This window comes from Mytilus galloprovincialis, chromosome 5, assembly GCF_965363235.1.
Source record: "Mytilus galloprovincialis chromosome 5, xbMytGall1.hap1.1, whole genome shotgun sequence".
Classification (NCBI taxonomy): domain Eukaryota; kingdom Metazoa; phylum Mollusca; class Bivalvia; order Mytilida; family Mytilidae; genus Mytilus; species Mytilus galloprovincialis.
The window spans coordinates 51,135,193-51,159,883 of NC_134842.1; the positions used below are offsets into that span (position 1 = coordinate 51,135,193).

Below are 24,691 nucleotides of genomic sequence, written 5' to 3' on the forward strand. Positions count from 1 at the left end.
GGCTGTATACGTCTGTGCTATAAGAAAGAATTTCGTTCACATCAGTAACATGGCGTCGGTGGTGTAACGGTTAGCATGGTTGCCTTCCAAGCAGTGATCACCAGTCATTCAGCTTTCATTAGATACCCAAGTTACCTAGATATTCTATATATTTAAGTTACAGTCATACTTGGGAACTATTTTGTGTTAAATAGGTACTACTTTCTGGTATGTGCTTTCTGGCCGGGCCCGAATTAGTGGTGTTATTCCTTAACTAGGGGGGAGTAATTTAGGGAACCAGATTTGGCGCGAATTTACAGTTGTCGCTCATTCAATACTTTCGTCATTTATGAATCAAAATATATATGTATGTACTGGTAGATCCCTCCGTTATTTGGAGCACCCCGGAGAGCTGTTATACTAGCAGTACAGTGGAATCCATGTACACTCTTTTAGGATTCATGGAGATGTGTCACTTTCATATTTACAACAATATTAACAAGGACCAGCCCCAGATTTTGGAAAAAAAGGTGTGTGTGCTTAAACAATTATCCCGTCCCCAAGTACAATCTACCTATGGTCATAATGAAAGGGAATTTGATTAAACCTTGTTTTTTTAAGAGTTCTGCAAAATGTATGACAGTTTTCTGAAAAATAAATAGTTGCAATACCCTTCTCTTTCAAATATTTTTGATGAAACATTCTTCATTTATTTACCAAATGATTCAATGGGCTGTGCCATATATACAAAATCATGATAAAAAGGTGAGAAAAAAAATCTAATTTGTAGAAAAATGGACAAATATTAAATCGTTTTCCTAATTCAGGCAAAATATCTGTTTTACAAAGCAGAAATACAATTTTCGTTTTTTTACTTTTCAATATAAGACTTTTAGCAACACATAATGTACCAATCAGATTTCCTTTGATAATTGAAATAATAAAAAACCAGATGCTCCGCAGGGCGCAGCTTTATACGACCGCAGAGGTTGAACCCTGAACGGTTGGGGCAAGTATGGACACAATATTCAATCTGGATTCAGCTCTAAATTTGGATTGTGATTAAATAGTTGACACAGCATAGGTTTCGGACACAGAATGAATGTGGTCTTACTCTAATGAACTTTAAATATTTTTTTTTGCTGTTGAATATTAATCCTCTCAAAAATTTTTGAAGAAATTTTCTTTTTATTGATGAAATCTGAAATGAGAAAAATTTAACCAACCCCGCCCCCCATTTTTTTTCACATCCCCCTTTCCCTTTTTCAAAAACTGATCTCAATTCAAATTTCTAATGGAGTTTGCAACAATCATAAAATATTAAAATGTAACAAAAGGTGCTTGTTATCACTGAATGGTAAAGATTGTTTTAATTTATCAGTTGGTAGTAAAAGTGAATATACATTGTATATTGTATAAAACAATGATTTAAGTTGATTCAACTACTATTCTGGACAAAGAAAGATAACTCTAATCAATAGAAAATTTCTTGCTATTGCACAATATTGTGCAATTAGATATTTCTTGCTATTGTGCAATACTGTGCAATTGAAAATATTTGCTATTGCACAATACTGTGCAATTGAAGATTTCTTGCTATTGTGCAATACTGAGCAATTGAAAATTTCTTGCTATTACACAATACTGTGCAATTGAAGATTTCTTGCTATTGCTGAATACTGTGCAATTGAAAATTTCTTGCTATTGCACAATACTTAATATAATAATTTTGGATCCTGATTTGAACCAACTTGAAAACTGGGCCCATAATCAAAAATCTAAGTACATGTTTAGATTCAGCATATCAAAAAAGCCCAAGAATTCAATTTTTGTTAAAATCAAACTTAGTTTAATTTTGGACCCTTTGGACTTTAATGTAGACCAATTTGAAAACGGGACTAAAAATTAAGAATCTACATACACAGTTAGATTTGGCATATCAAAGAACCCCAATTATTCAATTTTTGATGAAATCAAACAAAGTTTAATTTGGGACCCTGATTTGGACCAACTTGAAAACTGGGCCAATAATCAAAAATCTAAGTACATTTTTAGATTCAGCATCTCAAAGAACCCCAAGGATTCAATTTTTGTTAAAATCAAACTAAGTTTAATTTTGCACCCTTTGGACCTTAATGTAGACCAATTTGAAAACGGGACCAAAAATTAAGAATATACATATACAGTTAGATTCGGCATATCAAAGAACTCCAATTATTCAATTTTAGATGAAATCAAACAAAGTTCAATTTTGGACCCTTTGGGCCCCTTATTCCTAAACTGTTGGGACCAAAACTCCCAAAATCAAACCCAACCTTCCTTTAGTGGTCATGAACCTTGTGTTTAAATTTCATTGATTTCTATTTACTTATAATAAAGTTATTGTGCGAAAACCAAGAATAATGCTTACTTGGGCCCCTTTTTGGCCCCTAATTCCTAAACTGTTCAGACCTCAACTCCCAAAATCAATCCCAACCTTCCTTTTGTGGTCATACACCTTGTGTCAAAATTTCATTGATTTCTGTTAACTTATACTAAAGTTATTGTGCGAAAACCAAGAATAATTCTATTTGGGCCCTTTTTTGGCCCCTAATTCCTAAACTGTTTGAACTAAAACTCCCAAAATCAATCCCAACCTTCCTTTTGTGGTCATAAACCTTGTGTCAAAATTTCATAGATTTCTATTTACTTAAACTAAAGTTATAGTGCAAAAACCAAGAAAATGCTTATTTGGACCCTTTTTGGCCCTTAATTCCTAAAATGTAAGGACCAAAACTCCCAAAATCAATCCCAACCTTCCTTTTGTGGTCCTTAACCTTGTGTTAAAATTTCATAGATTTCTATTCACTTTACTAAAGTTAGAGTGCGAAAACTACAAGTATTCGGACGACGACGCAGACGACGACGCCAACGTCAAACCAATATACGACCAAAAAAATTTCAATTTCAGAGCCTTTTATAGAATGTCACAATTTCCTTTTGAGATTAGTTTTCAACAACATTTTTGTATTTTTTTAAAATTTTCATATATGAAGTAATTTTGTAAACAAAAGTTATTCTAAAAAAAGTCAATAATTGTTAAGTTAAACAAATGGCTTAATGGTGGCAAGAAATATATCCTTTGCATGATTGAAATTTGATAAATGTCTAAATTTTCAGGGCTTATGAACAACTTCCTAAACTGTAAAATGAGTATATGTAATAATAAAATGCTCTGCAGGGTGCAGCTTGATAAATATACCTAATATGGGCCAATATCCAAAATCTAAATACATGGATTGATTCAGCATATCAAAGACCCCAAGAAATCATTTTTTTTATGAAATCAAACAAACTTTAATTTTGGACCCTTTTAACCTCAATGTGGACCAATTTGATAACAGGGCCCCAAAATCAGAATACATGGTTAGATTTAGCATATCAAAGAACCCATACATTAAATTTTTGTTGAAATCAAATAAAGTTAAATTTGGGACCCCAATTTGGACCAACTTGAAAACTGGGCCCATAATCAAAAATCTAAATCTAATTTTGGACCCTTTAGACCTTAATGTAGACCAATTTGAAAACGAGACCTAAAATTACAAATCTAAATACACGGTTAGATTCGGCATATCAAAGAACCTCAATAATTCAATTTTGGGCCCTTTGGACTTCATGTTGACCAATTTAAAAACGAGGACTAAATTTCAAAAAATTAATACTCGGTTAGATTGAGCATATAAAAGAACCCCAAGAATTCAACAATAAAACCCCACTGAATTGGTCAAGAAATAGGCAATTTATACAAAGTATTAAAAAAAATATTGTTTTTTTGCCCCTAATTCCTACACAAGTTATTGTCTGGAAACTAGAAAAATACTTATTTTGACCCCTTTTGTTCCTAAACTGTTAGGACCATAACCCCAAAATCAATTATCCCAAACCTTGTGTTTAAATTTCATTGAGATCCATTCACCTAAACTAAACTTATTGTCCGGAAAGTCAGTGTCTATGGATGACACTGACTACAACGACGTGATACCAATATACAAACACAATATTCTTTTTGCGGTTGTATAAAAAAAAATCATTTCAAAAACTTTCTCTAGAAACAAACTATTTTTGAATTTTTGACCTATCAAATCTGTAACTTTATGTCCCTTTGTTGAGGTTCCTGGCGCATCTCTTTTCTGATATAAGAATGCATTGTTATCTCATTCTCTAGTATCAAATATAGTTCAAGACAATTCAGTTAAAGGCGATCCTGCCTCCAAATTTAACGTCACTTTTTCAACAATAATCATTTATTTAAAACAAATTGTAATCGATTATAAAATTTTACAGTCAATATTATGACCATAGTTTAACCTATTTCGATTATGATCAATTATTTAACAATTTGACGTGTTTTAAAATTTTCCCATGCAATTCCTCAATTTCATATGTTTGATGAATGGAAAGCAACTTACTTGCATTAAACCAGTTCCTTTGAGGTTATTCTTCAGTTTGGGTCATCCCCGAAACAATGCTACAAGTACATTTTCTTTTGCATCAAGGTCTGTTTTTCACTGCATTCCTTTACAATGGAGACCATATGCTTTTTATCCCATCAAACACATGGTATAATTAAATAAGATAAAATATTTCAAGATTCTTATTTGCCTTCAATGTGTAGGGATAGGTTATTTCTTACGATAGGTCAAGGTCGTTAAAAACTTCCATCATCATCATTTCTTTTGACAGGATAGTACCAAATGGGTCATATGGCATTACACCCAAATACATTTAAATTTTCTACCATGTCAACACCAATTTTCATTTGAATTTTTTTCTTCACCATTAACAATAATTTACCTTTATTGGACTTTTTGGTATTGGAAAATAAAATATAGTTGCACAAAATTGACTAGCTAAAAATGTCTAATGCCATTTTTTTTTTTAGATTTGTGGACATTCATGAGAAAGTAGGAGCAATAGTGTTGTCTACCTATCATAAACAGTGTCAACCTGCCAAATGAACTTCAGCAACTGGATTTATTATAGTGTTGTATCTTGATTAACTTTTGTATGTAACAATATTCTAAACTTTAGTTTTCTTCTTTTTCTTTGTTCAATCCAGAAACATAGTTTGTCCCTGAATAAATTAAATCCTGAAACTTTCAACTGTGTTTTTGCCTAAATTAGTTCAATTCTGTAATGTTTTAAGTGTTTGTCACAAGTCTAGAATATTGTTAGTGTGATCACTGGCTCATCAAATTGTTAATCAAAAATTTGCTGTGGATGTTAAGATATTTGATATTCTCTTTTAAATTCATTTTAAATTGTGGAGATATTTTGGAGGCTGTCCATTCACATAGGCATTGGTGGTTACAAAACAATTTGGTGTGGTGACAACTCAATGTCAACTGTGGTGATCTTGTCCGGCCAATTTCTCATAAATTTTTACGCCATATTAAGAGATTGTGATATGGGTTAGGCACTCTCTTTCTTAAATGACAGTAAAGTGACCTCTACAAATATCTATTTAGGTTCAAATGAATATACTTTACGCTAAGTAATAAATAACACACAGAATTAATGCTTCTGGCATTTATTGTGATTATCAACAAAAATAAAGTTCTAGGAGACTAAAACATCTGGTCCTTTGTAACATATATACAACAGCTGCCTTGTAAAATTGCATAACAAATTCATCATTAATCTGCACCAACATATCCTCTCAAAATGAAATGAAATACTGCAAAAGTTTTAACTTTCACAACATCCTTGCAACTATTTCATAATTAATCTTAATAATTTTTAAGTACAAATTAGTTTCGAAATTAATTTATTTATCTTACTAATTTAACTTTATAGATAAATCATGTTAAAACATTAAAATATTGTACCCGTTGTAAGCTTTCTACCAATGGTATAAATGAACCTTTCATTTTTCAAGTAATTCATTGACTGTTGTCAATAACTGATGCAAGAAAGTAATGTCATACTACCATAAGATCTTAACAGGGTACAGTATGACATGTATCAATATATTTTAAAACCCTTATCTGAAATCATAACAGAACAGTATTTTAAAAAGTACATTTTCAGACAAAAACTCGTGTGAACATGCTGGAACAATCTAAAGTAAGAATACGGTGTTGGAGAAATTGATACATTTGAAGTATAAAACTATATAACAATACCAAAGAATTAATTACACTCATATCATGAACAATTGTTTCAATTTAGTTAAATTTATGACTCTCAAAATTACATTTATTATCATATCAATTTTAATTGTCATATTGGTTTCATACTTTCAACAACAATGCCTTTTAAAGCTTTTACAGCTAAACTTGCAATTTTTTTCTGATTTTTCTCAAGATGTTATAAATAAAAACTGGCAAACTTAATTGGCACGTCTAAAAAGATACGGCAATAATACATAGATGTGTTTCTTACATTTGAAAAAATACTTTTGTTAAAAATGAATGAACACTTTTGGATTAGGAATATGATTTTGAGTACTTTCCATTTTAATGATTATTTTTCTTTCAAGCAAAATATATAATAATGGAATGATATCTTTATGAGACTTTGAACATTTCAAATGAGGTATTTTTGTACATGTTTGACTGTCTCAACAAATAAATACTGTAAACGGTTAAGCAGCACCATTTTGTAAAGATTGTGGATTTAAGGATTTGAAAATGCATTATATTTTTTTACCCGAGAATGTTCACCCTAATTGTTCTTATTATAGGTAAATAAATATATTGTCTCTTCATTTGACAACTAAAGCAGAAATAAGTTTCAAAAATCCAAAGGGACATAATTAATTCTATCTAACAACTTGTATCAAACAAAACACATTTCATTTCATCACCATATAAGATGCAAATATAAAATAGAGACAAGAATAGGAAAAATATTCTGACTAACAATATTTTTTTTAAACCTTGTATCATCAAAAATTATACTTTGATTAAATTAATTTGTCATTTATAAATGTTATTTCAAATTTCTTTCTTGCAACATATATTTGAAATCAGATGACTGTTTTTTTTTTAATCTAGACATGTAATAATTAATCCGTCATATTAAAACAAGGACACAGGTAAATAAAATTCAGCACAAACTATGAAAAATCTCTGGCCTTTTCCAAGTTCTGAACACATTTTCATGTTTTCTTTATAAGACAAAAAGAAGATGATTATCTTTAAAATAATTGATAAAATACATTTCCCTCAACCATAAAGTAACTGTTAAAAATAGCCTTTACTACTAATCAACTAAGACAAACAGCCTATACAACCAAAAATATTAAACAATGTTTTAACACCATTAATTATAGAACATAAATATGTCTAATTTTTCAATTCGGAATTTCATATTGGAAATATTTAATTCCTTTTTTTTTTTTAAAGAAATGAACAATACTATTTCAAAATTCCTGTCAACAAATTATATTTGTATAATCAAAATACCTTGATGTCCGATTAATTAAGGTAAAAGACATTCTGTTGAATTAAATATAAAAGAATTACTTCAGCATTTGTTAATAATATCGTCTTTAAAGGCACATATAATTTCATTACAACAATATTAACATCAAATTTATATAGGTTAATGACAGAATGATAACATTGTATATTTGTTGTAGATGTGTGGAGATGAATTCTGATGAAATCTGATGTATTTGGCCTACAGTAAAACGTCATCATAAATCATGGTCAGCTACACTTTGCTTCAGATATTCTTGATAAAGTTTTTGCTGGAAAATGAAAAATATTTCTATAAATATACACCCCCTTAACATTAATTCCTAATTCATAGAAATCGACCTTATGCAAGTGCACATATATATATCATGTACATATACAAGGTTTTGAATATAATTAGATCATTTAAATATGAAATAAAAGATGAATGTTGGTCTGCTTTGTGGGGTTTTAATACCAAGAAAATTTCAATCTGTTTTACAGACTTTGAATTTTTGTTTTTTTTTATTATCTAAATTATCTAAATAGGTGTATTGATATATATATTTGCATACAGTTGAGTTCTATATCTGTCGATACTCATATATAACAAAATATCTGTACAATTGTAAAACAGTACTTTTTCATAATACATGTACCTTCAAAACATTGAAATTACATTTAAACGAAAACTTTGATCTTTTTCAGTGGCCCATTTTATTATGTATAGATCTATGTTGGTCCTTTCAATTTTTAGGTTTCTGGTCATTAATCTATACCCAAAATCTTCTTTTTTTTTTTTAATATTTATGCAAGATATTTACCAAGGAACACAAATTTCAACAGATTTGTACAAATTTAATCTTTCAACTATTCCATATGGAAATTATCGACCCCATATTTTCCGTATTAGGTCACTAGTGCACTTTGTAACTAACAATATTTACATTTTCATACAACAAAATAATACCTTTTTAGATTTAACAGTATTCTGTACATAATCTCTGACTTCCAATAAAGATTTTTTCTGTTTTCTTGATAATGTAGGTTTTGTACTGTAAATAAAAACATCAGTCTTGTAAATGTTATATCTGTTAAGTGTCCTAAATATCATAGTAATATAAGAATACAAAGTTAAATTTTACCATACCAAATCAAGGCATGAGCATTTTAGGACCCAATTCATTTTGTAAGAAAAAATACAAGTTTTCTTAAGTTTCTTGATTACAGTTCAATGAATATAGTTAAGTAAAAATTAATGCTCTTTCTCTTTTTATTAAACATTTTTTGTTATATTTTTATGGTAAGTTTTAAATTCCATTTGATTCAATAACTCTATATAAATGAAGGAAAATAAACAACAAAATGTATATTTCCCACAAGAATACTTACGATGAAGCAAATTTTGCTATTAGTAACATGATGAGGGCCACACCAACTATTCCTATTATAACATATTGTGAGTATTGTGCTGGTACCTTCTGCCATGCTCTAGCTAATGGGCCCTAAAAAGAAACATAGATGTCATGAGCATTCTTCAAAATATTAGTTTTAGTTTAAGCAACTATTTTTTTTGCAAGTGAATAATGCACCAGAAATTTTTCTTAGCTTAATTTGACAAAAGTAAACTGAACTGGCTGCTCAAAGCGAATAATTATTTCACTTTCATTAATGATTGAATAATACAAAATCACAACTTATTCTTTTTCAATATCTTGTAGCCAACGGACCTTCAAACACGGAAAACGTTTTGGGAAGTTGAAGAACTATCTGACTGCCTATACAATGTTAAGAGAAATATAAAACAAATTTTTCTTATCTAAGAAAGGACTTCTGTCCAAAGTCTTACCAAGTATAGAGACATAGTTGCCAGAATGTCTTCACCAAGAACTTTTACAACTTCAGATTTTGTGCTCACTAAATAAGTTGCTAGTAATATTAATGGTAACAGCATGCCTATAAAACCAAACAATGCTCCACGGAACTTTGCCTTAAGATTCACAGAGGCTGTGACACTGAAAATAAAAGTAAAACATTTATAATTTTATTATCTATTAAAGGAGTAGGTCCTGTAATAACTTAGGCCGATTTTCACCATAAATTTCAGGTTATCTGCTAAAAGATTACGGACTCTTTTTAATTGCCTACTTCAGTTGATTCAATTATTTAATGTGAAAGATTTGAACTGATTTAGTCATTTTAGATGCTCAAATTCAAGCTTAAATATGAAAATCTATCAAGTATGCCCTAATATGTCACTTTTCAGATGGATTTTGTCGAAAAGGAACGTGGCCACATCCGTGTTCACTCTCAACAATGCTCAACCTTTATATATGTTATGTATTCTCATAAATACCTCTTACATTTAAATATTAAGAATGAACACAAATGTGGCGACTTCCATTTAAGAAGAAAACCGTCTAAAATTAAACTCAAATGCTAAAATTGTGAAGATTTCAGTAATTTAGAATGACTTAATGATGCTCATTCCCGATATATGTGCATTATATTGTCAAAAACAGCCAATATTTTTGTAGCAGAAGTATTCTACACTCCAATAAATAGCTAAAAGTTTACATTTTAACAATTTTGTAAAAACAATTATATTTTGGGGCCAAAATCGGGCCTTACTACTCCTTTGTATGTAGTGTTTTACTCTTAAGGGTTCCGTAGCCCCATTTTAGCTTTACTACCTTTACTTACTGTATATTTATTTCAATTCTGTGGATTGAGTAAATATTGTATTTAATCATGAATAAAGTCTACATACAAGCCCTAAGAAACGTGAACGCGGATGAAAAGTTAAAGTTGTGATTCACCACACCCCATCAATTCACACAAGAGAACACACGCTGAAATGTCTCGCCTTCTTTACTAATCATTGATATTATGTTGATAGTCCTAAATATAAAGCTTTATTACAACTGTCACATAAACTCAACATTAACCAAGAAAACTAAACATTGATCAACATAGTATGTCCTTATTATCTACAAAATTTCATGAAATTCTGTTGTGTGGTTTGAGAGGAGTTGCGATGACAAACTGTTGCAGTAGTACATTAAAGTAAATAAGTTCAAAGGGGCGTAACTCCTAGAAAAAAAATTGAATCGCAATTTCCCGTCGATATGCACAACTACATAGTATGTCCTTATTATCTGAAAAGGTTTCCTGAAATTCTGTTGTGTGGTTTGAGAGGAGTTGCGATGACAAGAAACAGGACTGACGGACGGACTGACAGACGGACGGACGGGTCAAAAACATTATACCCTGCGCAACTTCGTTGCGTGGGGTATAATAAAATCTGCACGACTGACATATAGATCATAAAATATTTCTATACACCAAATATAGTTGCATATGATATTAGAACCAGATGCTCCGCAGGGCGCAGCTTTATACGACCGCAGAGGTTGAACCCTGAACGGTTTGGGCAAGTATGGACACAACATTCAAGCTGGATTCAGATCTAAATTTGGATTGTGATTAAATAGTTGACACAGCATAGGTTTCTGACACAGAATGAATGTGGTCTAATGAACTTAAAATATTTTTTTTGCCTTTGAGCAATTCACTATACTGTTGAAAAAATGTTTGAAGAAATTTTCTTTTTATTTATGAAATCTGAAATAAGAGAAATTTACCCCCCCCCTTTTTTTTTTCACATCCCCCTTTCCCTTTTTCTAAAACTGATCTCAATTCAAATTTCTAATGGAGTTTGCAACAATAACTACTCATTTAAATACATCATAAAATATTAAAATGTAAAATAAAGTGCTTGTTATCACTGAATGGTAAAGATTGTTTTAATTTATCAGTTGGTAGTAAAAGTGAATATACATTGTATATTGTATAAAACAATGATTTAAGTTGATTCAACTACTATTCTAGACAAAGAAAGATAACTCCAATTGAAAATTTCTTGCTATTGCACAATATTGTGCAATTAGATATTTCATGCTATTGCGCAATACTGTGCAATTGAAAATATTTGCTATTGCACAATACTGTGCAATTGAAGATTTCTTGCTATTGCGCAATAGTGGCAATTGAAAATTTCTTGCTATTGCACAATACTGTGCAATTGAAGATTTCTTGCTATTGCTGAGTACTGTGCAATTGAAAATTTCTTGCTATTGCACAATACTTTATATAATAATTTTGGATCCTGATTTGAAACAACTTGAAAACTGGGCCCATAATCAAAAATCTAAGTACATGTTTAGATTCAGCATATCAAAAAAGCCCAAGAATTCAATTTTTGTTAAAATCAAACTTAGTTTAATATTGGACCCTTTGGACTTTAATGTAGACCAATTTGAAAATGGGACCAAAAATTAAGAATCTACATACACAGTTAGATTTGGAATATCAAAGAACCCCAATTATTCAATTTTTGATGAAATCAAACAAAGTTTAATTTTGGACCCCGATTTGGACCAACTTGAAAACTGGGCCAATAATCAAAAATCTAAGTACATCTTTAGATTCAGCATATCAAAGAACCCCAAGGATTCAATTTTTGTTAAAATCAAACTAAGTTTAATTTTGGACCCTTTGGACCTTAATGTAGACCAATTTGAAAATGGGACCAAATATTAAGAATCTACATACACAGTTAGATTCGGCATATCAAAGAACCCCAATTATTCAATTTTTGATGAAATCAAACAAAGTTCAATTTTGGACCCTTTGGACCCCTTATTCCTAAACTGTTGGGACCAAAACTCCCAAAATCAAAGCCAACCTTCTTTTTATGGTTATAAACCTTGTGTTTAAATTTCATAGATTTCTATTTACTTATACTAAAGTTATGGTGCGAAAACCAAGAATAATGCTTATTTGGGCCCCTTTTTGGTCCCTGTTGGGACCTCAACTCCCAAAATCAATCTCAACCTTTCTTTTGTGGTCATAAACCTTGTGTTAAAATTTCATAGATTTCTATTCACTTTTACTAAAGTTAAGAGTGCGAAAACTAAAAGTATTCGGATGACGACGACGACGACGCCAACATCATACCAATATACAACCAAAAAATTTTCAATTTTTGCGGTCGTATAAAAATAGACCAAAAATCAAAAACTTAACTTTGACCACTGAACCATGAAAATGAGGTCAAGGTCAGATGACACCTGTCAGCTAGACATGAACACCTTACAATCATTCCATACACAAAATATAGTAGACCTACTGCATACAGTATAAGAAAAACCGACCAATACACAAAAACTTAATTATAACCACTGAACCATGAAAATGAGGTCAAGTTCAGATGAACCTGCCAGTTGGACACCTTACAGTCCTTCCATACACCAAATATACTAGACCTATTTCTTATAGTATCTGAGATATGGACTTGACCACCAAAACTTAACCTTGTTCACTGATCCATGAAATGAGGTCGAGGTCAAGTGAAAACTGTCTGACGGGCATGAGGACCTTGCAGGGTACGCACATACCAAATATAGTTATCCTATTACTTACAATAAGAGAGAATTTAACATTACAAAAAATCTTAACTTTTTTTTCAAGTAGTCACTGAACCATGAAAATGAGGTCAAGGACATTGGACATGTGACTGACAGAAAGTTTGTAACATGAGGCATCCATATACAAAGTATGACGCATCCAGGTCTTACACCTTCTAAAATATTAAGCTTTTAAGAAGTTAGCTAAAGCCGCCGCGCCGCCAGAAGTTGCAGGCTCGACAAAAAACTGTTATTTCATGAATAATAATAAATCCTTAGTGATATATTATTATTTAGCTGCAATATATATTCTTTCATCCTTTTTTTTCAAGAAAATTTTTAGTTCGTTAGTTTTCTAAATTGAACTGTTCCACATTTTTTATGTCAGGTCCTTTTATAGCCGATCATACAGTATGGGATTTTCTCATTGTTGAAAGTCATATGGTTGCCTTTAGTGGATAGTTCTCATTGGCAAATTGCCTTATTCCTATGTATCCTCATAAATGTAAAATATGTCTTTTTCAATGTTTTGTTTTGCATATCCCCAATATCTGCAAGAAATAATGATTTAAAAAGTTGTTTCAATGTTTTACAGCAGTTTTCATACTTCCACACTTAATCAAATATGAAAAATATGTATAAGCCATGTTAAAATGAACAACATGTAGTGTTGTGGCAAGTCATTACCTGTCTTTTTCTAATTTATCTTCAACAATTTCTGCAATTTGATCACAATCTTTCTCCAGGGAGTTGAGTGTAGTCTGAATTGTCTGGTTAATTGTCTTTTCAATATCCTTGCATACTTCTTCTATCTGATTGGCACATCTACTACCCTAACAAACAATAAAGTACAATAACTGACCAAGAGGTTTATAAAAGACCAGGATGTCGACACAGAGATATGTCTCATCTATATGTAACTTTGATAATTTTTTAAATTATTTGAATGGCAACACTTAACAATATTATTAGTTTTGTTTTTATTTTATTACTATAGACAAAGGAATTTCTCTTTATTCAATTCAAGCTTTTATTAATTACAATTAATTATAATTACTGTATACATTTTTTTACTAAGAAATACTAGTAAGTGGACAACTCTGAAGATAACTATTATTTATTATTAGTTTTAAAAATAAATAAATTAAATATCCATGGAATAAAGTGGATGGTCAAGTATTCTTTTAGTGTCAACTCTGATGCAGCTTGGTTGTATGGTGGGAAGAAATAAGAAAATGACATCATGAACCTCTAGCAAAATCGAAAAAAAATTTGTAGATTTATCAATTAATTCGCAAAGGAGCCTTTAGGGTTGGTTTTGCAAGGCTCTAGCATTCTTTGCATTTTTGCCTTAGTTGTATATGGTTGAATATCAAAGGCAACAATGCAAAGTAATTATAATGTGCCTCACTTCAATGTTACCAAAATCAAAATTGTGTAAAAAACACATTTTACATGCAACATACCTTGGAATTCATATTTGGAACATAAATTGTTGGCATGTCAAATCCTGTTCTGTTTAATCCAGGTCTTTTACACAACTCTTGGACAATCTGCATCATTACTCTCTGTAAATACATAATATTTTTATGACAAATTAAAACATTTCAATTTCCTTGATTTATCTCCCTTTTCCAGTCATTATTAGGTTTTTGAGAAATCAGATTTTATCCCCTTTAAGAAACAAGAGTACACACGCTGAAATGTCTCGCCTTCTTTACTAATCATTGCTTTTATGTTGATAGTCCTAAATATAAAGCTTTATTACAACTGTCACGTAAACTTAACAATAACCAAGAAAACTAAACATTGACCAATGAACCATGAAAATGAGGTCAAGGTCAGATGAACCATGCCAGGCAGGCATGAACAGCAAACAATTCTTCTATACAACAAATATAGTTGATCTACTGCATGTCTATAGTTTATGAAAAACAAACCAAAACACAAAAAACTTAACACTGAGCAATGAACCGTGAAAATGAGGTCAAAGGTCAAATAAAACCTGCGAGACTGACATTAGATTATAAAATAAGACCAAAACTAAAAAACTTTACTTTAACCACTGAACCATGAAAATGAGGTCAAGGTCAGATGACACCTGACAATCATTCCATACACAAAATATAGTAGACCTATTGCATACAGTATAAGAAAACCAGACCAAAACACAAAAACTTGTAACTATCTCCACTAAACCATGATAATTGGGTCAAGGTCAGATGACACCTGCCAGTTGGACATGTACACCTCACAGTCCTTCCATACACCGAATATATTGCTTATTGTATATGAGATATGGACTTGATCACCAAAACTAAACCTTGTTCACTGATCCATGAAATGAGGTCGAGGTCAAGTGAAAACTGTCTGACGGGCATGAGGACTGTGCAAGGTACGCACATACCAAATATAGTTATCCTATTACTTTTTAACTTTTACTTTTTTAACGAGAATTTAATATTACAATACTTTTTTTCAAGTAGTCACTGAATCATGAAAATGAGGTCAAGGTCATTGGACATGTGACTGATGGAAAGTTCATAATATGAGGCATCCATATATAAAGTATGAAGCATCCAGGTCTTCCACCTTCTAAAATATGAAGCTTTTAAGAAGTTAGCTAACGCCGCCGGATCACTATCCCTATGTCGAGCTTTCTGCAATAAATGTCGCAGGCTATACAAAAAAAAAAAATTTCAAGACTTTTAGCCCTTTCCACTCAAGTAGATTTCTTCGACATTGATGAAACTGATGAATAAATCAATTCTCTTGGTTTATGTCCCTTTGCACTCATTAAGTGAATTTGGAAAACACAAATACTAAAATATAAATCAAATGATATAGGATCAAGGACACAGTTATATGATTTTGTTCAGGAACTACTGTATGAGAAGTAAATAATACCTAATTTATTTCATGAATTTTTATAAACTATTTACCCTGCATATTCACTGGACAAAACAAACACATGTGCAAAGATTTCTTTTACTAGGTTTATAAACGTTGCACTTAATTTCTTATCAGGAACCCCCTAATTCTGCAAGTTTCATAGTATTTGTGAATTTTGGTCCATGACAATTTTCTACTGAATTACACATTAACTAACCTGCCTATCACTTTCATGTCCAGCCTCATCAGCTTTACTGAGGTAAAACCTAATCCTATCAGCATGTTTATGGTTCAGTTCTTCCACCAAGTTGAGAGTCCTCTTACATAAAGCCTGGCCAATAGGGTCAAAGAACACAAATATCAAATCAGCTAAGTCACCTGAAAAAGAAAATTTAATAATGTTGAAAGACCTATAAAAAATCTGAAAAACACTCTTTTTTTTTTTTTACCTCTGTTTGAATCTGAATTCAAAAACAACATACATTTTACCTATCAACACTTTATAAAGGTTTTATCCTAAAAATATGACAAAAACATCAAGTCAATGCACCATTAGGTGAAGGTACAGAATCATTTAATGTCCAATACATCAAGATATGCCAATGTTAATACAACTACATACCAAATATCATTGATTTATCAAAAGTGGTTCCCATTAAAATGACCTAGTCACAAACTTTAACAAATTGCTGGCAGGGTGGACAGAAACCTCTTATTCAAGTCTTGCTCTTTGATCTATCAGGCAGATGCATGTCTGTTATGGTATTTTTTCATCATAAAGATTAAATAGGTATTTTCAATAAATTGGTTTGAAAATTCAAAAATTAGTCTCTTAAAAAAACCAAGACAGTACATTTTTTTCAATTGTCAAATATTTAGGAATATACTGCGTGTACATTTCAAAATGCTGCTTTTAAATTAAATTATACATCTATGCAACAGCTGCCTGTGAAAAAATTAACCTAGCTACCAATCAAACACCACCTGGGGGAGGATTACAAATGGTAAATACATTTCTTAAATCCAGAACTTAAATATTCAACTGGTGTGGAAATTAAAAAAAAATACTGCCAACATTTTTGTGTTAAAAACCAACTGCTGTTCACACTTAAATGAACAGAAACAGGAACTAGGTGTCTGACAGATACACAAGTCACACATGTATAGATTGATTAATGTGTGCTGCAGACTTAATTATAAATATAAAGTCATTCTGTATAGTAACATTGGAGAAATATGGGACGAAAATTTTTAAGTCCATTCTGTCTTCTAATTTATGAGAAAAGTACAATGAAAATATTTGTTGGACGAACTGACAGACAGACAGCCAAGTTGATTAAATGTGTGTATAATAATCTTTCCACTATTCACTTAAAACTAATTATTTATATTTTCATATATAATATTACCGAGCCAGAGGATAGACTTGTTGACATCAAATGGATATTTCATGTCTCCATCTACAAGCCCTGGTGTATCTACAAATGTCACTAAGCTGAATTTCTTCTGCTTTGACGTGGAGATTTCTGTTGTGAGGTAGTCTGTTACTCCTGAAAGTGAAGAGAGTAAATTATCATCTAGTATATATTTCATTATTTCTTATATGATTTGCATATCTACACTTACTTTGATAATTAAAGTCTGTAAGAAAATTTATTGTTTGCTCTTTGATAGACCATTTAGCCAAACCTAATTTTGTAACCTTTGTATTCTATGCCATTGTCAATTTTATAAATTCATGCACTACACCAAGGAAAATAATCCTTGGATTTTGAAAAAGTTGAAATTCACTTAAGAAATAAAGAAGAAGAATGGACACATATGTCCCCCCTAAAGGTTGACAATTTTTCAATTTTTCAATTTAAAAAGAGGCATGATTCTAAAACTTTAAATAAATCAGAACCCAAATTGGAACTCTGTCTGTTTGTTGTGGTTCTTAGAAGTGTGTATGAGTTTACTAAAATTGGAAAAAGACTCAAGTTGGTGCCAAATGGAATTTGGGACAGACAGACAACTGTACACCTTTATGTCCCCTTCACAGAGCAATCAAAACCCACATGTGTATGTTGATAATTATATGATGAAACCTACTATTTTTTTTTTAGAGATTATTGATTCTTGAACCAGACCACAGACCAGCACAAAAGCAGAATTCTGGTGCGAGTCCTGAACCAGACAAGCAAACTTTACACAAAAGCAGAGTTCTGGTGGGAGTCAAAAATGTTTGACCATCCAAATTTTGCAAAAGACTGACACATAGCAAGAACTGCAAGCACCAGTCCTGGGGAAAAGAAGATTCCAATGTAAGATTGTTAACAAATAGCCCAATAAAACATTAATAACTTTACTTTATTAACCAACTACAATCTTAAATGTTGTGTCCATACTAGCCCCAACTGTTCAGTGTTCGACCTCTGCGGTTGCATAAAGCTGTGCCCTGCGGAGCATCTGGTTCTAATATTAAGTTTAAATTTATTTTTTTTAAATTGTCACACTTATTTAAAGAAATGAACGACATTTTGATTTAATCAATGTCCTGTTTCAACTGTTTGTAATGCATGGCTGTGATTTCGTAATGCACGGGTGTGATTTTGTAATGCATGACTGGCTGTAGCAATTTCTCCCTTCATAATGACCAGTTGTCGAAATTTTCCTGTTATAAAGTATGGGCATTTCTATACATACAGCTCTGAATTTGGATTGTGATTAAAAAGTTGACACAACATAGGTTTCTGACACAAAATGAATGTGGTCTAAGAACTTAAACTTGAAAACTTTTAAAATTTTAAATTGGACATTTACCTATTATGGTCCAATATCCAAAATCTAAATACATGGTTAAATTCAGCATATATCATAGAACCCCAAGAATTCAATTTTGGATGAAATCAAATAATGTTCAATTTTGGACCCTTTAGACATCAATTTGGACCAATTTGAAAACCAGGCCCAAATATCAAAAATCTAAATACATGGTTAGATTCAGCATATCAAAGAACCCCAAGAATTCGATTTTTGTTAAAATCAAACTAAGTTTAATTTTGGACCCTTTGGACCTTAATGTAGACCAATTTGAAAACAGAACCAACAAGAATGTGTCCACAGTACACGGATGCCCCACTCGCACTATCATTTTCTATGTTTAAAGGACTGTGAAATTGGAATAAATTCTCTAATTTGGCATTAAAATTAGAATGATCTTATCAAAGGGAACATGTATACTAAGTTTCAAGTTGATTGGACTTCTACTTTATCAAAAACTACCTTGACCAAAAACTTTAACCTGAAATTTGCACTATCATTTTCTATGTTCAGTGAACCGTAAAATTGGGGTCAAAACTCTAATTTGGCATTTAAATTAGAAAGATCATATCATAGGGCACATGTATACTAAGTTTCAAGTTGATTGGACTTCAACTTCATCAAAAACTACCTTGACCAAAAACTTTAACCTGAAGCCAAAAACTTTAACCTGAAATTTGCACTATCATTTTCTATGTTCAGTGAACCGTAAAATTGGGGTCAAAACTCTAATTTGGCATTTAAATTAGAAAGATCATATCATAGGGCACATGTATACTAAGTTTCAAGTTGATTGGACTTCAACTTCATCAAAAACTACCTTGACCAAAAACTTTAACCTGAAGCGGGACAGACGGACGGACGAACGAACAGACGGACGGACAGACGGACGGACGGACGCACAGACCAGAAAACATAATGCCCATAAATGGGGCATAAAAATTAAGAATCTAAATACACAGTTAGATTTGGCATATCAAAGAACCCCAATAATTCATTTTTTTATGAAATCAAACAAAGTTTAATTTTGGACCCTTTTGGTCCCTAATTCCTAAACTGTTGAGACCAAAACTCCAAAAATCAATCCAAATCTTCCTTTTGTAGTCATAAACCTTAAGTTAAAAATTCATAGATTTCTGTTTACTTAATACTAAAGTTATTGTGTGAAAACCAAGAAAAATGCTTATTTGGGCACTTTTTTGCCCCTAATTCCTAAACTGTTGTGACCAAAACTCCCAAAATCAATCCCAACCTTCCTTTTGTGGTCATAAACCTTGTGTTTAAATTTCATAGATTTCTATTTACTCATACTACAGTTATAGTGCGAAAACCAAATGTCTTTGGACGAAGACGACGCCAACGTCGTACCAATATACGACCAAATAAAGGGCTGCGCTTTAGCGCATGATACGCCCGTTGCTCTTTTAACTTGTCTTTTATGCTTTAAATGAATTTATATGATCAACTAGAAATATATATACAAATCAAAAGGGATGTTACATTAATATATTCACCAAAGTTTCATAAAATCCCCCTTTTTTAAGTATAAAAATTCATTACTTAAGAAAACGTAAAATCTAAAATTTATAAAAATGGAAAGGGAGCTTATGTCAATAGATATAAACAATTTATCAAAGTTGCATAAAATTTTGTGAAAGTGTTAGTTATTGTCCCAAAATTGGAAAATCCCCCCTTTTTTAAGCATAAAAATTCATAACACGGAAATGTAAAATCTGAAATTTATAAAAATTGAAAGGGAGCTTACATCAATAGATATGAACAATTCACCAAAGTTTCATGGACATTGGTGAAAGCCTTTTTGAGTTATTGTCCGAAGTGTTGAAAATCCCCCTTTTTTTATGAATAAAGCCCCATAAATCCAAAACTTAAAATCTGAAATTTATAAAAATTGAAAGGGAGCTTACATCAATAGATATTAACAATTCACCAAAGTTTCATAGACATTGGTGAAAAGCCTTTTTGAGTTATTGTCCGAAGTGTTGAAAATCCCCCTTTTTTTATGAATAAAGCCCCATAAATCCAAAACTTAAAATCTGAAATTTATAAAAATTGAAAGGGAGCTTACATCAATAGATATAAACAATTCACCAAAGTTTCATGGACATTGGTGAAAGCCTTTTTGAGTTATTGTCCGAAGTGTTGAAAATCCCCCCCTTTTTTATGAATAAAGCCCCATAAATCCAAAACTTAAAATCTGAAATTAAAAAAAAACGAAAGGGAGCTTACGTCAATAGATATAAACAATTCACTTAAGTTTCATGGAAATTGGTGAAAGTGTTTTTGAGTTATTGTCCGAAGTGTGGACGACGGACGGACGGACGGACAACCGTATACCATGATACGTCCCGTCTAAAAGACGGGCGTATAAAAATTGATGGTTGTATAAAAACAAGTTTAAATGATGTTCAGCGTTTGATAACGACCTGAAAAGGAAATATTTCACAGCCTTTTTCGAGTACAACTTTCGATTATTATCACGGTTTCATTTCCGTTGTTCAATACTCAGAATGCAGACTACTCAAGACAAAGATTAAGAATAGTTATACTGTCTGATTTATTCTTACCAGCTACTTAATATTTGCTAGATGAAATGAATTTTAATAGAATAAAATTCAGTACTTGGATGAGAAATCAGAAATTACATCTGACAGTCACAATGTTGACCAAAATTCAATCTTGAATGCGAAAAGACAAGTTTAGCTATGAAATTCCTGTATCTTCTTCACAGTAAGTTTCTTACTCTTTGTTTAATTGAAGAATTAAAACCATTTAATAAAAATGTTATAAAACTGGATTTTTCTGTATTGGTCCTGTTGTAGATTTGTAGTAAGCTGTATAATTTTGAATGAAGTTGCCTTAGTTGGTTAATAAAAGTATCAATATATGGACTTTTTCATATTGGCCCTGTTACATGCCCTTGATATTAATAATGGCCTCGGACAGTTGTAATGGCCCTTGGCGTTGCCAGAAGGCCATTACAACCATCCTTGGTCATTATTAATACCTCAGGCATGTTACAGGGCCAATATGAAAAAGTCCATACATTAATACTATAATAATACATTGACCTTAAAAATAGACAGGCTAATTAACACTCACTTTAGGGGAACAAACTTCCCAATTAACCAAACTGGTGACTCATTCAACTTTGTTAAGTCAATTTTATATATAGTTTTTAAAACTAAAATAGATCTACAGACTTTAGGACCTTTCTAATCTTAAACAAATTAGGCTATGTTAGAACTCCTTTCCAAGTATGTGGTAACAGGATGTAAGTGACTGTTGAGCAGCAAATCAGAAAACTCGGTAAAGAAAGGTCAGAAAAACCATGAGAAATTCAAACCAATTTGTACATTTCTATCTACATGTATGTACAATACATACTTAGATCTTTAAGTTTCACACTCCCACCTCAATCAGTGTAATAAAACAATTTTATTCCCTAATAAGACATGTAAAATGCTCTATTAATACAGTCATTCATCACTTATTTTTTTACAATGACATTCGTAGGACTATTCAAGGGTAAAATACCAACAAGTACCATACTTCTAATTTTAACTACAAGGTAACTGTCGAACTAGGTGAGATTTCCTTTCTGACATATGACTCTATTGATTATCTTGAATTACAATTATGATTATATATGTATGTATCCACATATATCAATATAAATCTACAAATAAAATATTTGCATGTATATACAAAGTGAAATTTATTAGAAGAACAATACAATATGCCAAGATGAATAAATGTAAGTACAATCTCTTCAGTGTCCTCTTTGTTTAGCGTCTTGTCACAGTTGGTTGTGAAGTGGAAGGTTAGAGATCCATTCAGAAGTCTGGATTGAAGTGTTGAGATCACAGCTGACATGGGTTGTAACTACAGCCCTTCATTTGGCAGCTCTCAGTTATAAACAAGAGATAGCTGTCCAAAGGAAGAGCGGTAGTCAGTCGATCTTCTTAACAACCATTCTTATAATCTCTTCTACTCATCTTTCAACAGCCACTATTTCCCTTGATACTTGATTTTTCTTTCCATCATTTACTTCTCTGTACTGCTTTATCATGATGGTCCCCTGGCCTTGACTAGGTTCACCTCCAGTAGCATGGCCAGTGTCACTTTGGTGTTATAAAAATAGACTAGTGCAGGTGTGTTCGAACATTGCAAGCATTTGACAAATATCATTTTCCTCAATTAACATTTAAAAAAAAATGTTGAATGTTATAAATAAGTCCTACATGAATCTTCATGTTTTTCTGCATGATATGCAGTTCTAAATATTTTCCTTCTGTAGGTAAAAACTGGCAGCACTCAAGAAATATCATCAATTTTCAGCAAGAAAAATGACAATCTAAATAGAATGGAATGTTTCAAAGTAGATTAGGTTAGCACTTAGAGCCTCTTGTTCTTGAACTGTTACACAAGTGAATAACTCTCCTTGCAAGTGCATGAATGTCAAAGAAATTTATCTACAGTACTTGTGAGATGTTGCTGTTCTATATGATATATTGTGCATCTTTTTTTGGGCCAAAAACTCCTAGATATAGCTTTTCTTATTTTTGCATAATTAACAAGATAGCTTTTCTTGTTTTTGCATTATTTACACAGTACATGTTCTTATCAATGTTAATCTTAAGGATACAAAAATTGTAAAAATGCAACAAGCTTTAATCCTTTTGATTAGTTTGAAGTTTCATGCACTGTTACCAAAGCAGCAGCTTGATGAAAAATTATCAGAGAACAAATTCATATGCAGGTGTGGAGTATTTATGAAGTCAGCAGTTAATCTTTGGCAAAGTCAGCTAAAGAAGGGAAATATAAATCAATGTTTCTACCTGAACACATGTTTGTACATTTTAAACTGATATGCTGTATCTTGGAACATGCATAGTCATACTATCTTACAATGATCACAATATTTATTTGCTTTGTACCTAGATTAAGAGAAATATAATGCACTAGGAGTCTGAATATAACAAGTAGAAGATGTGAAGGATATAATTGCCAATGAGACAACTCTCCACCAAAAGACATATTGTTGTAAGTATTTTTCTATTTACACATAGTACATCTTCAGTATATGAAACAACAGTATGGGTTGATTAGAGGTGAACATTACAAAAAGGTAGTGTAATTAAGGTATGGACTTATCTTATTTTCAAGATTTAAAAAAAAAAATAAGAACAATCAAATTAATTTGAACTGACCAGGGAATATAGTGATAAAAATGTACATGAAGCGAGTTATTAAAGTAATTCGAAATCTTGTATAATCTTTGTATAACGCCGGTTAACCTCTTTTTTAAATCCTGCTGTTGTTAATCTGGTATCCTTCTATGTTGTCTTTCAACATGACAGGACAGCTCTTCATCAGGCAGCTTGTGTCAATTAAACCAGGCTACCCAGTGATGAGCTGCCTGTTATGTCAATATCTCCTTCTTAAAAGATCTCGCCCAAATTCCTCACCTGAAATCTGCCATTCTTTTTTTTCTTTTCTTCATGAATTAAACTAAAGTTCTTCTTATATATTCCTTTTAAATACATGTACATGCTACCATACTACTGCTACTGTCAGCAGAAGCTGGGATGTTACAATGAGTTACCAATATCTCTAGACCACTGAACAAACATGATAATATAGCCACATCATACAGGACGACAAGTTTGACCAAGTCGTACTTAATACTGACGACAGTGGCTGTGTTTAGTATAATACCTTGATACATGTGTAATCATCCTTAAGCTGAACTGATCTATATCCAGTTTTAAGTGTGAATCACTATGACTCAAAACCTCAATATTGATCCTAAAACAATGTCATTCTTACTTTAGCCAGCATGTACAATAATATAATGGAATGCATAAAACCCACAACATTTTATTTTATACTCATTTTTGAAAGGTCTGCCATAAAATCTATTCCCCCTTTTTTTAATGAACTTAAAAGAAAAAAAAACCTATAATACATAAAAAAAACTGTTTTACAAATAATAACTGGTTCATCAACTTTTTGAAAATATCTTTGCAGCCATATTAACATGCAACAAGACTCATTCAATATTAATCCTATTTTTTCATCCTG

The 24,691-nt window shown here is 31.5% G+C and overlaps 1 protein-coding gene and 1 long non-coding RNA gene across 2 annotated transcripts in view; one reads left to right on the top strand and one right to left on the bottom strand.

The window, feature by feature from the left end:
* LOC143075996 (uncharacterized) overlaps positions 1 to 7,364 on the top strand; it is a 284,414-nt gene extending 277,050 nt beyond the window's left edge. The window contains exon 2 of the long non-coding RNA XR_012978500.1: positions 4,904 to 7,364. This is a non-coding gene — a long non-coding RNA (uncharacterized LOC143075996). The remainder of the gene's footprint in view (positions 1 to 4,903) is intronic.
* The window catches only part of LOC143075994 (EH domain-containing protein 4-like), a 42,136-nt gene continuing 22,980 nt past the window's right edge, over positions 5,536 to 24,691 (bottom strand). The window contains exons 5-12 of the mRNA XM_076251606.1: positions 17,194 to 17,334; positions 16,002 to 16,162; positions 14,359 to 14,460; positions 13,580 to 13,725; positions 9,274 to 9,439; positions 8,817 to 8,929; positions 8,395 to 8,479; positions 5,536 to 7,717 (exon numbers count right to left, since the gene is read on the bottom strand). Coding sequence (XP_076107721.1) covers positions 7,664 to 7,717; positions 8,395 to 8,479; positions 8,817 to 8,929; positions 9,274 to 9,439; positions 13,580 to 13,725; positions 14,359 to 14,460; positions 16,002 to 16,162; positions 17,194 to 17,334 — 968 coding nt within the window. The 3' untranslated portion in view covers positions 5,536 to 7,663. The remainder of the gene's footprint in view (positions 7,718 to 8,394; positions 8,480 to 8,816; positions 8,930 to 9,273; positions 9,440 to 13,579; positions 13,726 to 14,358; positions 14,461 to 16,001; positions 16,163 to 17,193; positions 17,335 to 24,691) is intronic.